This window comes from Lynx rufus, unplaced genomic scaffold, assembly GCF_022079265.1.
Source record: "Lynx rufus isolate CCGP_SWC_20201006 ecotype Redwood Valley unplaced genomic scaffold, mLynRuf1.p SCAF_4, whole genome shotgun sequence".
In the NCBI taxonomy this organism is placed as follows: domain Eukaryota; kingdom Metazoa; phylum Chordata; class Mammalia; order Carnivora; family Felidae; genus Lynx; species Lynx rufus.
In genome coordinates, this window is record NW_025814856.1 from 19,398,316 (window position 1) to 19,414,707 (window position 16,392).

The 16,392-nt window shown below is 37.6% G+C and overlaps 1 protein-coding gene across 1 annotated transcript in view; it reads left to right on the top strand.

Moving 5' to 3' along the window:
* Nucleotides 1-16,392, top strand: part of DOCK3 (dedicator of cytokinesis 3) — a 539,924-nt gene that overhangs the window by 308,407 nt on the left and 215,125 nt on the right. The window contains exon 7 of the mRNA XM_047095185.1: nt 15,648-15,732. Within this exon, the coding sequence (XP_046951141.1) occupies nt 15,648-15,732 (85 nt within the window). The remainder of the gene's footprint in view (nt 1-15,647; nt 15,733-16,392) is intronic.

Below are 16,392 nucleotides of genomic sequence, written 5' to 3' on the forward strand. Positions count from 1 at the left end.
ACTTTATGTTAGCTCAGTTCTTACAGAGTTTGAACCTGATCAAAACTCTCTTTAGTGATGAAAAGACATTATTATATTCCACACTAAGCTTTGATCATTTTTAAGATGAGTAGTTGTTTCTTTTGGTTTAGCAAAGGGCACTTACTGGCTCTACACACTGAAACTCACACAGTTTTTTTTTTATTTTATTTTTTATTTTTTTAAATTTACATCCAAATTAGTTAGCATATAGTGCAACAATTATTTCAAGAGTAGATTCCTTAGTGCCCCTTACCCATTTAGCCCATCCCCCCTCCCACAACCCCTTCAGTAACCCTCAGTTTGTTCTCCATATATCTCAATTTTTATTTTCACTTCTGGAATATTAAATAATTGGACTGCATTATCCTGTGAGGTCTCTTCCAGCTCAAATTCCTTGATTCTAGATCTCAGTAATCAGAGTACACTTTTGTTTCATCTTTTAGTATCTTTATTTTTTCAGGTGATTTCTGTGTCTTTTACATTTTATAGCCATGCAATTTATCTGAGTATGCATATACTCCAAATGGGAACTGTCTACATCTCTACTTCAAAATATTCTTAACTAATTTGTCATTCAAAAATAGTCCTGCATTTATGCAGGAGGTATGGTTATTTGTCATATATAGCATTCTAAGACTTTGGCATGGGAAGCTAGAGTAGATAGTATTCAAATTTTATTTCTTCCTAGATATAATAATTGATACAATTCTCAAGTGATTTTGTCTCATTATCTTAAAATCAAGTCCTAGGGGCGCCTGGGTGGCGCAGTCGGTTAAGCGTCCGACTTCAGCCAGGTCACGATCTCGTGGTCCGTGAGTTCGAGCCCCGCGTCAGGCTCTGGGCTGATGGCTCAGAGCCTGGAGCCTGTTTCCGATTCTGTGTCTCCCTCTCTCTCTGCCCCTCCCCCGTTCGTGCTCTGTCTCTCTGTGTCCCAAAAATAAATAAAAGTTGGAAAAAAATTTAAAAAAAAAAGAAAAAGAAAAACTTAAACTTTAAAAAAACAAAAATCAAGTCCATTGAACTTTAAAGTGTCCAGGTTGTTTCCTGGTCATACATATACTTTATGTATGTTTTAGTACAAGTCTTTAGCTCCTCACCCTCTCAAGATGTCATTGAAATGAAAAATAAAAAGAATGGGAGGGGGCCTAGCAATAAATGGAATATATGAACTCATTTCTAGAAGCTGGAATGTAGATAGAGTATTAATGATGAAGGAAGCCCAGTATACGTGGAAGAAACTTTAGCTAATGAAAGAGATGTTCTGTCCAGCAGTTTGCAGAATCATGGAGGAGCATACCTTGGTGCTTAAAAAGGCAGGGGGATTGCTTAAAAGTATATAAAAGGAATAACCCACTGCCATGAGTAGAAAGACTGGCAGCCAGTCATTTCAGATAAACAAATACAAAGACAGACTGCCTGGGGGGAACTGGGCAACAAGAGTGTACTCTGGGACCTTTATTACAAAGCCCTCCATATTGTGTTATGTAAGGGTTTCAAATTGTAATGACCAGATCCCTTCCACTTACCAGAAAGAAACTTTGCTAGTCACCCACCATGTGCAAAAACTCCCCACACTTCTAGTGCTTTTTAAATTGGGATGGACAGGGGCACCTTGAGGTGGCTTGGTCAGTTAAGCATCCGACTTCGGCTCAGGTCATAATCTCATAGTCCGTGGGTTCGGGCCCCATGTCAGGCTGTGCTGACAGCTTGGAGCCTGGAGCCTGCTTCAGATTCTGTGTCTCTTTCTCTCTCTGCCCCTCCCCCACTCATGCTCTGTCTCTCTCAAAAAAATGAATAAAGGTTAAAAAATTTTTTTTAATTAAAAAAATAAATAAATTGGGATAGACAGTTGAGTATCACCAGGTATTAAAAAAAAAGTTAGGGAGGGAGCCAAACCATAAGAGACTCTTAAAAACTGAGAATAAACTGAGGGTTGATGGGGGTGGGAGGGAGGGGAAAGTGCATGATGGGCATTGAGGAGGGCACCTGTTGGGATGAGCACTGGGTGTTGTATGGAAACCAATTTGACAATAAATTTCATATTAAAAAAAGAAAGAAAAGATTAGATTGATAGTGATATGGTTAAAATAAAAAATAAAGGAAACCAAAAAAAAAATCCTTCCATAGAAAAGAGAGAAAGACCAGGATAAACAAAATACTTTGCACCATTGGAAGGAAATAACCCGGCCCTCAAGACAGCCAGAGATTAGTAAAGAACTTAAAAAAAAAAATCTCTCAGCACCCTCAGAGAGAGTCAAGATCCATTATGTAAAATAAAGTACTCTGAAAAAGAAATAGAGAATGTGATTTCCCAAATAAAACATTCAAAAAGAGAACAGTAAGATAATTTTATGTTATTTCTGGGAAAATAAAACAAAAAGATAGGAAATGTTTGAAAAAAGAAGAGCAATACAAAGGTTCAGTCCAGGGGGCCTAATATCAGATACTATAATTTCCAGAAAAAGAACACAGGCAATAAAGAGGAGATCCTAAAGAAATGATAGAAGAGAATTTCCCAGAGCCAAAGAGCCAGGAGTCTTGGATTGGAAGATCCCACCAAATACCTAATATAATGAATGGGGGAAAAGCCTAAAATCCACAGCAAGGCATTGTAAGATATTTCAGTATTCCAGGGATGAAGAGAAGATCCTAAAAGGTTTTCAGGCAGGAAAACAAGTCTTCTTACAAAATAATAAGAATCACACCAACCTCAAAAGTTTTATCAGTAATACCAGATTCTAGGATATAATGAAGTAGTATCTTCACAATTCTGTAGGAAATGGTTTGCCAGCCAGAATTGTATTAACAGCAAAACTATCTAATTAAGTGTAAGGGCCAGCTAAAGCCATTTTAAAGTATTCATGGAAGTGGAAGTTACCTTTCATGGCTCCTTTCTTAAGAAGGGACTTGACAAGTGAATGTGTTCTTACAAAAGTGGAACAGCACATTAGGAAGGAGGAAACACAAAATCTAATAAAGTCGATCCAACCCAGAGTGGTGCTGTTCTTCCTTAGAAAAGAAAAAAAAAAGTAAAACCCTAAATTGGCTATTTGTGAACTTTTGAAGTGACAGAGTTATGTCCTTGTTTGTTTCATTAAATTTCACCCTCTCTTGACTGTCAGTAGGGTTACCTGGCACACACCACAGACTCCTTGTATGATATAATATGGATTCAGGTGTACCATAGATCAGACAGTATTCTCTAAATCTAACTTCAGCAATAAAAATCTTAGCAAAATACTGTATGTTACATATGGCATAGCTACTGATCCTACTTCCTCAGCCACAAACAGTACTGTTATAAAATGGTATTATATTTATTTAATAAATCAAAGGCAGTAATAATTTCAAAAATAATATTACTATGTGCCAAGCAAATTGTAAACTTGAACCAATGACACCAAGTTGTATATAAATCATTATGTTGCAGTTTAGCTGTAATTATACATACCAGTAAATAAGGAAGAGAAATATTCAAGAAGTATCAATATCTCTTTATAATAAAACATGGAGAACAGACCAATCAGATTTGGCAATCAAATCTGAAAACTTAAAGATACATGATAGCTTGGAAATGAGTTTATATCATATTTGAAAAAGGCAAAGACCATTAAGAATACCTGTCAGTAAATTGCAGAGCTGTTACACCTTCATTAATAACTTTTACTCAGCAAAGTGTGTATGTGTATTGGGGGGTGTATTTATATGTCCATTTTAATAAACATACAAATCAGGAACATAGTTCTATCCTCCTCCCTACTTCTTTCCTTACACCCTCCCTCCTCCCCTATTCCTCCTCTCCCAGCTTGTCTCTATCCTCTTCCGTCTTTTCTCTATCCCACTGCACTTCTTTCTTTTCCTTCTTCCTCTTCTTTCCATTTATCCCTTTACTCCCAGTAGAAAATGTAAAACCTTGAGTGAGACCTTTTACATATATCATTACTAAAGGAAAAAGACATATTGCCCCCAAATCAATAGGACTGTTTTCTCTGGTTCTCACTTGAACTAACCCTTTAAATTTTTTTCCTTCTTACTTTGAAAAAAGTAATATAAGTAAATATTAATCATATGTAATTTTAAACTTTTATGCCTTTTCCATAAGTCTTTACAGAGACATCATAGCTCTGCCTTTTCAAAATCTATTTCAGAAGCTATTAAGAACAGCTAATGGGATGCCTGGGTGGATCAGCTGATTAGGCATCTAACTCTTACTCTCAGCCCAGGTCATGATCTCACGTATTGTGAGTTCAAGCCCTGTGTTGGGCTCTTCTCTGACAGAGCGAAGCCTGCTTGAGATTCTCTGTCTCCCTCTCTCTGTCCCTCTCCCACACATGCTTTCTCTCTCTCTTTCTCAAAAATAAATAAATAAACATTAAAAAAACAGCTATTAATTATGGAGTACATCTGCTTATATAAGGTGGCAGGTACATGGTCTAACTTATGCATTTTTTTTTTAATTTTTTTTTTCAACGTTTATTTATTTTTGGGACAGAGAGAGACAGAGCATGAACGGGGGAGGGGCAGAGAGAGAAGGAAACACAGAATCGGAAACAGGCTCCAGGCTCCGAGCCATCAGCCCAGAGCCTGACGCGGGGCTCGAACTCACGGACCGCGAGATCGTGACCTGGCTGAAGTCGGACGCTTAACCAACTGCGCCACCCAGGCGCCCCATAACTTATGCATTTTTAACTTTATTTATATTTTGAGAGAGACACAGGGTGTGAGGAGGGGAGAGGCAGAGAGAGAGGGAGAAGGAGAATCCCAAGCAGGCTCCGTGCTGTCAGCGCACAGCCCAATGCAGGGCTCAATCTCACGAACCATGAGATCATGACCTGAGCTGATATCAAGAGTTGGATGCTTAACCACCTGAGCTACCCAGGTGCCCCTTACATATGTATTGTTACAATGAAGTGCTATTATGCATTTCCAAGACAAGAGCTCTGTTTTGCCTGATGAGGGAACTGAGGCTCCAAAGTACTTTTTCCAGTGTTGCATAGTGAGTGGTAGAGCCGGGTTATGTACCCAGAACTGATCCCAAAGCTCATATACTTTAGGCAGGACCTTCCATCTCTCCAGTTTTTCTAAGATATTATTTTATTTTATTTTAGATGTTTATATTTGTTTTTGAGAGAGAGAGAGCACACACACATGAGTACAAGTGGGGGAGGGGCAGAGGAAGAGGGGGGACAGAAGATCCAGAGCAGGCTCCGTGCTGACAGCAGAGAGCCTCATGTGGGGCTCAACCCCATAAACTGTGAGACCATGACCTGAGCCGAAGTTGGACACTCAACTGACTGAGCCACCCAGGCGCCCCCACCATCTCTCTGATTTTTAAGTGTGAGTCTTAAAACCAAGCAAATTATTGCCAGTATTTCTAGTTTGTGGGTTATTTGATCTTTGTCTTATTCTCCTAGTGTGAATACTGTATGTCCCATAATATATATCTGATTTAACACTGAATTAGAACTTCCAAGGATAGAAACAAAACTGGTAATATACTTTTTTAAAGAGTTTAAATTAAATACAGAGCTCTCCACATCTACATAACCAATTTTTATTTTGTTTCCTGAGATTAAGAATATATTAATAAGAATATATTATTTATTTATTATTAATTTCTAAAAATTATTATATTAAAATTCAGCATCCTTTATTGATAAAACCCCCCAAGAAAGCAGGGATAGAAGGAACATACCTCAACATCATAAAGGCCATGTATGAAAGGCCCACAGCTAATATCATCCTCACTGGGGAAAAACTAAAGTCTTTCTCCCTAAGGTCAGGAACATGACAGGGATCTCCACTCTCACGACTATTGTTCAACATATACTGGAAGTCCTAGCGTCAACAGTCAGACAACAAAAATAAAGAAAAAGAGTATAAATTTACAAAGAAGTCAAACTTTCACCCTTTGCAGATGACATAATACTCTACATGGAAAACCCAAAAGATTCCACTGAAAAAGTGCTAGAACTGTTGCATTAAGTCAGCATAGTCACAGCATATAAAATCAACAATCAAATTGGTTGCATTTCTATATACCAATAATGAAGCAGCAGAGAGAGAAATCAAGGAATAGTTCCCATTTACAATTGCATCAAAAACCATAAGATACCTAGGAATAAACCTAACCAAAGAGGTAAAAGATCTGTACACTGAAAACTATAGAAAGTTTATGAAAGAAATTAAAGATGACACAAAGAAATAGAAAAACATTCCACGCTCATGGATTGGAAGAACACATATTGTTAAAATGTTGATACTACCCAAAGCAATCTACACAGTCAGTGCAATCCCTATCAAAATAACACCAGCATTCTTCATAGAGCTAGAACAATCCTAAAATTTGTTTGGAAGCACAAAAGACCCCAAATAGCCAAAATAATGTTGAAAAAGAAAAGGAAAGCTGGAGGCATTGAAACTCTGAACTTTAAGCTATATTACAAAGCTGTAGTCAAGGCAGTATGATAGTGGCATAAACACAGACACATAGGTCAATGTACTAGAATAGAGAACCCAGAAATGGAGCCACAAATATATGGCCAACTAATCTTCGACAAAGCAAGAAAGAACATCCAATGGGAAAAAGACAGTCTCTTTAGCAAATGGTACTGGGAGAACTGGACAGCAACAAGAAGAAGAATGAAACTGGGCCACTTTCTTATGCTGTACACAAAAATAAATTCAGAATGGATTAAAGACCATAATGGATTAATGTGAGATAGGAGCCATCCAAATCCTACAGGAGAACACAGGCAGCAACTTCTTTGACCTAGGCCACAGCAACTTCTTACTTAACATGTCTCCAGAGGCAACAGAAAGAGAAGCAAGAATGAATTATTGGGACCTCACCAAGATAAGAAGCTTCTGCACAGAAAGGAAACAATCAACAAAACTAAAAGGCAACCGATGGAATGGGAGAAGGTTTGCAAATGACATGTCGGATAAGGGTTAGTATCCAAAATCTATAAAGAACTTAGCAAACTCAACACCCAAAACCAAATAATCCAGTGAAGAAATGGGCAGAAGACACGAATAGACACTTTTCCAAAGAAGACATCCCGATGGCTAACAGACACATGAAAAGATGTTTCAACATCACTCATCTCAGGGAAATTCTAATGAAGACCACAGTGAGATACCATGTCACACCTGTCAGAATGGCTACAATTAACAACTTAGGAAACACCAGGTGTTGGCGAGGATGTGGAGAAAGGGCAACCCTTTTGCACTGTTGGTGGGTATGCAAATTTTTGTGGTCACTCTGGGAAACAGTATGGAGGTTCCTCAAAAAATTAAAAGTAGAACCACCCTACGATCCAGCTATACCCTACTAGGTATTTATCCAAAGGATAGAAAAATGCTGATTCAATGGGGTTCATGAACCCCAATGTTATAGCAGCGCTATCAACAATAGCCAAATTATGGAAAGAGCCCAAATGTCCATCAGCTGATAAATGGATAAGGAAGGTGTGGTGTGGTGTGTGCATGCAAGCATGAGTGATATGGAATATTACATGGCAATCAAGAAGAATGAAATCTTGCCATTTGTAACAACATGGATGGAACTAGAGTGTCTTATTCCAAGTGAAATAAGTCAGAGAAAGACAAATACCATATAATTTCACTTATATGTGGAATTTAAGAAACACAGCACATGGACTTAAGGGAAGTGAAGGAAAAACAAGATAACTAGAGGGAGACAAACCATAAGGGACTGTTAAAGACAGAGCGAATTGAGGGTTGCTGGAGGGGAGGTGAATGAGGGGATGGACTAAATGGGTGATAGGCATTAAGGATGGCATTTGTTGGGATGAGCACTGGGTGTTATATATATAAGTGATGAATCACTGGGTTCCACCTCTGAAACCAATACTACACTGTATGGTAACTAACTTCAATTTAAATAAATAAATTTTTAAAAAGAATTATTTATTTGGCAAAAAAAATTGGAACAATATAACTTATATTTATTGGCCTATTTACATATGGGTACACTCATTCCATAAGTAAAAATTGGTATCATGTAACAATCAGCACTTATAATGTTATGTTCTTCTGGACCACTTTCTTACTCCATACACAAAAATAAACTCAAAATGGATGAAAGACCTAAATATAAGACAGGAAGCCATCAAACTCCCCGAGGAGAAAGCAGGCAAAAACCTCTTTGATCTTGGCCGCAGCACCTTCTTACTCAATGTGTCTCTGGAGGCAAGGGAAACAAAAGCAAAAATGAAGTACTGGGACCTCATCAAAATAAAAAACTTCTGCACAGTGAAGGAAACAATCAGCAAAACTAAAAGGCAACTGACAGAATGGGGGAAGATATTTATAAATGGCATATCAGATAAAGGGTTAGTATCTAAAATCTATAAAGAACTTATCAAACTCAACACCCAAAAAACAAATAATCCATTGAAGAAATGGGCAAAAGACACGAACTGACACTTCTCCAAAGAACACATCCAGATGGCCAACCGACACATGAAAAAATGCTCAATATCACTCATCATCAGGGAAATACAAATTAAAACCACAATGAGATACCACATTACACCTGTCAGAAAAGCGAACATTAACAACTCAGGCAACAACAGATGTTGGCGAGGATGTGGAGAAAGAGGATCTCTTTTCTGTTGTTGGTGGTGCAGCCACTCTGGAAAGCAGCTACTCTGGAAAACACTCAAAAAACTAAAAATAGAACCACCCTATGACCCAGCAATTGCACTATTAGGCATTTATCCATGGGATACAGGTGTGCTGTTTCGAAGGGACACATGCACCCCCATGTTTATAGCAGTACTATCAACAATAGCCAAAGTATGGAAAGAGCCTAAATGCCCATCAATGGATGAATGGATAAAGATGTGGTATATATATATACAATGAAGTATTACTCGGCAATCAAAAAGAGTGAAATCTTGCTGTTTGCAACTACGTGGATGGAACTGGAGGGTATTATGCTAAGTGAAATTAGTCAGAGAAAGACAAAAATCATGACTTCACTCATACGAGGACTTTAAGAGACAAAACAAATGAACATAAGGGAAGGGAAACAAAAATAAAATAAAAACAGGGAGGGGGACAAAACAGAAGAGATTCATAAATATGGAGAACAAACTGAGGGTTGCTGGAGGCGGTGTGGGAGGGGGGATTGGCTAAATAGGTAAGGGGCACTAAGGAATCTACTCCTGAAATCATTGTTGCACTATATGCTAACTAATTTAGATGTAAATTTTAAAAAATAAAAAATTAAATTAAAAAAAAGTTATGTTCCTATATTTTTAGAAACTGAAATATAGGAAGGGCATAAAACAAAGTTGTGCTCAAATGAGCTGGCCATTATCTCTGCATAAGTCTGTTCAAAGAGTAAGTCAGTTAATTATATCCTCTCCAAAGGAATTTTAAAATTATTTCTAGTAATGTAATTATAATGTGTTAATATTTTCAGCACCTTCCATAAAGATGTTACTAGAAGTTTCTTCTCTTTAATCTCACATTATATAGCATAGCTAAATTAAATTTGTGTTAATCCAGGATTGACACATTTTAACTGATCTTTACCTTAGAAAAACACCTAAGGAATGCTTTATTCATAGAATAATTTATGAGATTTTTGTATTTCTTCTTCAGGTAGAAAGTACAGATTTGAATATAGTCTAAACACTTTATAAGCTGTTGAATTAGGATAATGTTTCTATTGATCATAAATATCAAATGAAACAATCGGTATCTTTTTATTCCAAAGTCTCAACATTAAGACAAATCACCAATAAATACATAATTTCCAGTTCTTCTCTTGTCTTTATCTTCTTCTGTCATATTCTCTCTACCCCCCCCTTTTGTACCTTCTCTCTCAGATTTTTCATATATCTTAACCCACCCATATCCCGTTCTTCCCGCTTAGTTCTTCCCTCACCAAGAAATTCCTTTTAGAGGAAGCAGCACAAGCAGAAGCTTGGGTTGTAGTATGCAGAAAATCCTGCCACCCCATCCCCCACCCCAACAAGTTTCCTCTGAGTAGATTTTAGCTAGGACTCGGAAGGTCTTATGACTCAGTACTTTTCCTTTAAGGACATGGTGATATTGTCCAGCTTTAGGACATCTGAAATTAGCAGAAGTTTCCAGTGACTTCTTAGAGTTACTCTGATACAGGGTGTTGTGCCTGTCAATTAGTAACTTGCCATATCCAAGAAATCTGAGATAACAATGTTTAAAGTATGCATGTGTCAAAATCCTTTGGTGAAGTTATGTTCAAATGGCTAAATTTCTCTCTCCCTCCCTCTCTCACTCTCCCTCTCTCTCCCTCTCTCCCTCCCTCTCTCCCCTCAGTCCTCTCTGTGTCTGTCTCTCTGCATCTGTTTTGCTCATCATCATCCCCTGAACTTAGCACAATACCTGCCCTTGGCAGGCACCATGTGAATGTATCTAATACAACAGGTTTGTTTTTATGCCTGGTGACCACTCATTCACCAATCTGTATTTGTTTCCTCTGGATTGATACACTGACACAAAAATCATCCCTCAAACTATTGTGACTAAATTGATTACAGTCACTTATTAGTACTTAACCGTCATGGTTATTAGTAGAAAGATAGCAGGTAGAAGTGGGAATACCATAGGCTCAGAGTAAGACAGACATAGTTTGAGACAAGCCCAACTCTGCTGCCTTAATAGTCCACCTAGTTAACCTCTCTGTACTTTAGTTTTCTCAATTTTAAAATGGATCTAATACTGTCTACTTCCCATAGTGCTTAAAGATGATATATATAAAATGCCTATCCCGGGGCGCCTGGGTGGCGCAGTCGGTTAAGCGTCCGACTTCAGCCAGGTCACGATCTCACGGTCCGTGAGTTCGAGCCCCGCATCAGGCTCTGGGCTGATGGCTCAGAGCCTGGAGCCTGTTTCCGATTCTGTGTCTCCCTCTCTCTCTGCCCCTCCCCCGTTCATGCTCTGTCTCTCTCTGTCCCAAAAATAAATAAACGTTGAAAAAAAAAATTAAAAAAAAAAAATAAAATGCCTATCCCAAGTAAATGTTCAGTAAAGGGTAGCTATTATTAGTTATGTCATATTATATTATTGTATAAATATAAATATACTAGGCTTTCATTAGTGTAGTTATTAGCCATATGCTGTCTTTACAATAAGCGTTAGAAAAAGCCAGTACATACAGGAAATCCTAGTATTGCTAGTCTTTCTCAACCAATTTTGGGAGAGAACTAAGTTCTGGCGCCTTAACACATCCATTGTATATGATTAATTAACTTCAAATTATTTTCTATGTTCTGTGGTTTAGATGAGGAACCCCAGAAGAAAAAGATACAATAGAAAATAGAATATAAAACATTCTTACATATATATATATATACATATATATATATATATATGATTCAAATAATTTGATACAGAGTTTCAGGGCCTTTAAAGAGCTGCACCTGAAAGAATGTAGGACTAGGAATATCTCTTATTCACTGCTGTGTCCATAAGTTCAGCATGAGCCTAGCACAGAGTAGGTGGTAATAAAGTATTGAACTATTGGAATGAATGAGTGATCAGTGCCAGGTGGCAAGACAAGACTAAATGTTTTTGTGAAGAATGTGCACCTATAGGATTAGACTATTTGTGAAAACTCAGCTCTATACTACATCTGTATACAGATATACATAGATGTATTAATTCTCCTGCTTGTGTCCCTCTGTTCAAGAGTCTCTTTTTCAGATATTGTATCTCTTTGATCACCATCCTTGTAATTTAAGCCATATTTTTGTTAATGATGCCACACGTAATTATGATAATTATAACAGCAGTAATAGTTTGCAGTGCCAGACAGTGTGCTAAATGCTTCCATGGATTGATCTTTACAACAGCCTGTGATAGTAGATAAGATAGTGTGGCCTGGTAGAAGAGCCAAAATGCAAACCAGGCAATCTGACACCAGAGCCCATGCCCCTCAGTACTCTGTTGCACTGCCTCCCCACGCTGCAAAGACAGGGAAGAGACTAAATTGACCACTCCCTGCACTTACTGTTCACTATTCTTAGAGTAAACCACTGAGAGAAATAGAAATAGTCAGAAACCTCTTTTCCAGAATAAAATTTGTAGTGAACGAGTGTGGCTTCTCACCATGCAGCATCTCTGCCTTTTTTTCAGTGAGGCCAGTCCTCCAATTTAGCTTTGGAAAACTACTCTTCCTCCTTTGAAGACTATCTCAGTAGAAGGAACTTAGTCTTTGGTTTTTATAAGATCACCCATTAATAATTTTTCTATTGCCTATGATAATGAAATCAAGAAACTAAAAGGCACTGTGCTCTAGTGAGAGGGGAGAATCAGTGTGATGAATATGAACATTTGCTTGACTCACAACTGCTGTATTCTCCATACCCAGCACCATTGGTGGGAAATGATAGGTCCTCAGAGAGTACCTATGGGGTGAGTGGATGGGTGTCTGCACGGATAGTTGAATGGACAAGCAAGCTAAGTGTATCAGAGTGCTAAGACAGAGTGTACATAAATGCCAGTCTCCAGACATGCCCATTGCTCTGTGTGGTACACAACCACAGAGCATATACACTCAATCCTAGTCCTATTGACTTAGGTCCATTGGAATTTTTTTCTTATGCTGTTGTTTTGAAAACATCTGTTTTGAATGGAATCGGTACACAGTCTTTTTGTTATTTAATTGTAATATTTAGACTATCATATATTTTGTGAGCACTAATGGTTAAAGAATATGTATGGAATTTTGATTCATTTTTGTATTTAAAATGTTTCAAAAGAAGGACTACAGAAATTTGGAAAATGTTTTTAATGATGAGTTGGATGATTCCACTTCCCTAATGCAAATACTAATGCCATTTAAAAATCTTTCCTCTGTTTTTCTAAATGTATATAAAAGTATTTTAAATACTTTGAGATCATATCTGCAAAATTATCTTTATGGTGTAAATTGCTTTTTATGATAAGAAAGGTAGAAAGGATGTGCTTCAGCTTTCTCTTGCTTTCCATGACACTGCTGCTTTTACATCCCTTAAGTGTTAGAAGCCAGAGACCTGAAATATCAGAGAAATTAAGCAAGTTAATATGAGGTGACTGGATGGAATATTTCCTTGATGTAAGAACTCAGGATCCCAGTGGTGAAAAAATTAAATCTCTTATCAACTTAAGTATATTCTATAATCAGATTCAATGGCATGGCTTTACCATTAAACTGTAAGCTATCATAGTTAAAGCCAACAGTGTATTACTACTGATCTCAACATGCAAAAGTGAGGATTTTGTTTTTTGCACTTAGTACCAAAAATTATTTCTTCTTTAAAAATTCATGTTTTTCTATTAAGGATAATGTAAGTTATAATATATATATAATAGAAAAACTTGAGTTTTTATCTTTTAGTAGAAAAATAGATTTCTTCTTTATTCTTGCCTGCTGAGAAGTACCAATCTAAATTTTGATTCTTAATCATGGTAATCGCTTTAGCCTATACAATTAGTATATTTGCTCCCACCTTTTTCATATAGGTTCTTATTTTTATTTTAGCAATCTTACTGCAACTTCTTTAACCTCTTCATATCTTTTCCTATGAATAGGTTATAAATTATAAAGAAAACAAATCTGCATTTTGGATGTACACATAGTTTTATCTTAGATGAGTGGTGCTTTTATGCACAGAAAGAGTCTACGGAATTAGTTTTTCTAGCATCTTCCTTTAAAAAAATTTTTTTAATGTTTATTTATTTTTGATGACAGAGCATGAGCAGGAGAGGGGCAGAAAGAGAAGGAGACACAGAATCCAAAGCAGGCTCCAGGCTCTGAGCTGTCAGCACAGAGCCCAATGCAGGGTTTGAACACAGGAACCGTGAGACCATGACCTGAGCCACAGTTGGTTGCTTAACCGACTGAGTCACCTAAGTGCCCCTATTTTGCTAGCATTTTCTAAAAGCAGTTCATCATCTAGTTGAAGAGAAAAAAAATATGCTCCTTTCATTGTCTATAGAATACTTTTGCGAGATGCAGTGATTCATAACCCTTGTGCTGTAGTATAGGGTGGTCACAGAGCAGCTCTGACACCCTGATAAGAGTTATTGACTATCTCCTCAGAAAAAAATTCATACATGAATACACACATACTGTTGTAAGCAGTTTTGGGGGCCACAATTCCCTAACTCCATTTGACTCCAGGTTTAGAAGGTAAGAAAGGAGCTAACATTTACTGAATATAAATTATGTTTCACATTTGAACCCAAGATTTCTGGTTCTCTGGAGTTATTTTCACTGTTTCATACTAACTGCCAATCAATTGCCAATCACTATCTTTTATTCTTTCCTCCCCAAGTTATACCAGATCTTCTGAATATGGGGGTATTTTTAGGAGTAATACTCCTTGGTTAAACTTTCATCTAAAGTTTCTTAAGATATTGACTAATGTGTGGTAAAGTCTTTACTATAATTGGAAATGAGATAAAAACTCAACTAGGGGCTCCCAGGTGGCTCAGTCAAAGTGTCGACTTCAGCTCAGGTCATGATCTCATGGTTCATGGGTTCAAGCCCCACATCAGGCTCTGTGCTGACAGCCTATTTCGGATTCTGTGTCTCCCTCTCTCTCTGCCCCTCCCTGCTCATGCTCTATCCCTGTCTGTCTCTCAAAAATGAATAAACATAAAAAAAATTTTTTTTAACTCTTATTCATTTTTGAGAGACAGAGACAGCTTGTGAGCGGATGAGGGGCAGAGAGAGAAGGAAACACAAAATCTGAGGCAGGCTCCAGGCTCCAAGCTGTCAGCACAGAGCCCGACATGGGGCTCAAACTCACAAACTGTGAGATCATGACCTGAGCAAAGTCGGACGCTTAACCAACTGAGCCACCAAGGCGACCCCCCAAAATTTTTTTAACGCAACTAAAACATACATTCTTTGAGTTTGATATCTTTCAGAGGTGATTTTTATGTGTTTGAATTACAAATCTACTTAGATCCTGAATGATTTTTTCATGCTAATGAAAGTAATGCATGACTAAGCCTTGAGCATACTTGTAGGATTGGTAGGATGAGAAAAATGAACATGACTTATCAATGATCTATAGAAAATACATTCTTAATTCAAAGAATCTGTTAGAGACATGATATTGAATAAATTTATTTTTCCATCAGAAGGGGGAACTACTTGGGGATTAAAACTATCACAGTCTTAAAATCCCCAGCCTCATTTATTTACCTACTGGTGAGCACAATTAGCTGTTACTGTATAAAGGCATGTCCCTGCTGGGGTAATGTCTCAACCTCTGTACACAAGGTTATGGCAAATAAGAACTTCTGGGCACAGGGGCACCTGGGTGGCGCAGTCGGTTGGGCGTCCGACTTCAGCCAGGTCACGATCTCGCGGTCCGTGAGTTCGAGCCCCGCGTCAGGCTCTGGGCTGATGGCTCAGAGCCTGGAGCCTGTTTCCGATTCTGTGTCTCCCTCTCTCTCTGCCCCTCCCCCGTTCATGCTCTGTCTCTCTCTGTCCCAAGAATAAATAAACGTTGAAAAAAAAAATTAAAAAAAAAAAAAAAGAACTTCTGGGCACATAAAAGGAGATGAGTAATTGAAGGACATGGCATGCTGAGTGTGTTCTTTCTCTTTACTAGGCATTTGGGCCTGGACTTGGTGCCTCGAAAGGACTTTGAAGTAGTGGATTCAGACCAGATTAGTGTCTCAGATCTCTATAAAATGGTAAGAAATCTAACACAGGGTAAGCTTGTTCCTACACACTTCATTATTTCTTCTTTGTTTGTTATTCCTAATTACACTATGAAACAGTATTGCTAAAATTGTTCCTTTGTCTTTGTCCCAGTGTATGTAAGGGATCTGCCTTATTCTGACACTACATATCACCATTGCTTTCTAAATGGAAATACTGTGCAAGGCTGTATTGTAATATCCAGGGATCATTTATCTGTTGGTTTTGCTAGTGAATGGAGTTCCTTCAGCCTGCATCCAAAATTCTGTCTCTCACCACCTCTTAAGAAGGGAAGGTAGCTGAAGCTGTAAAGATCCAGTTTATTGGTTAATGTAGTGATTGAACCTGGAAATAATTTAAAATATAGTAAGAGATAGTAAGATATATTTTACTATATTACAGACGTAATAGTAAGTAACAGCTGTCTATTGGCTGTTACTAAAATGTATTAAGTTAATTGATGATGAAGATTACATTTTACAGCCTTAATGAGAAGTAACTAAAGGTAAAAAATTTTAAGGTAAAACAAATAAAGATCAGAAGCCTCAGGTGACTATTAAGCTTAAACTAAGGGACTGGGTAAAATATTGCTTTGTGGACTTATGTATTTGAGTGTTTATTGAAAGAATTACAAGTTTCTATTTAAGGAAAAT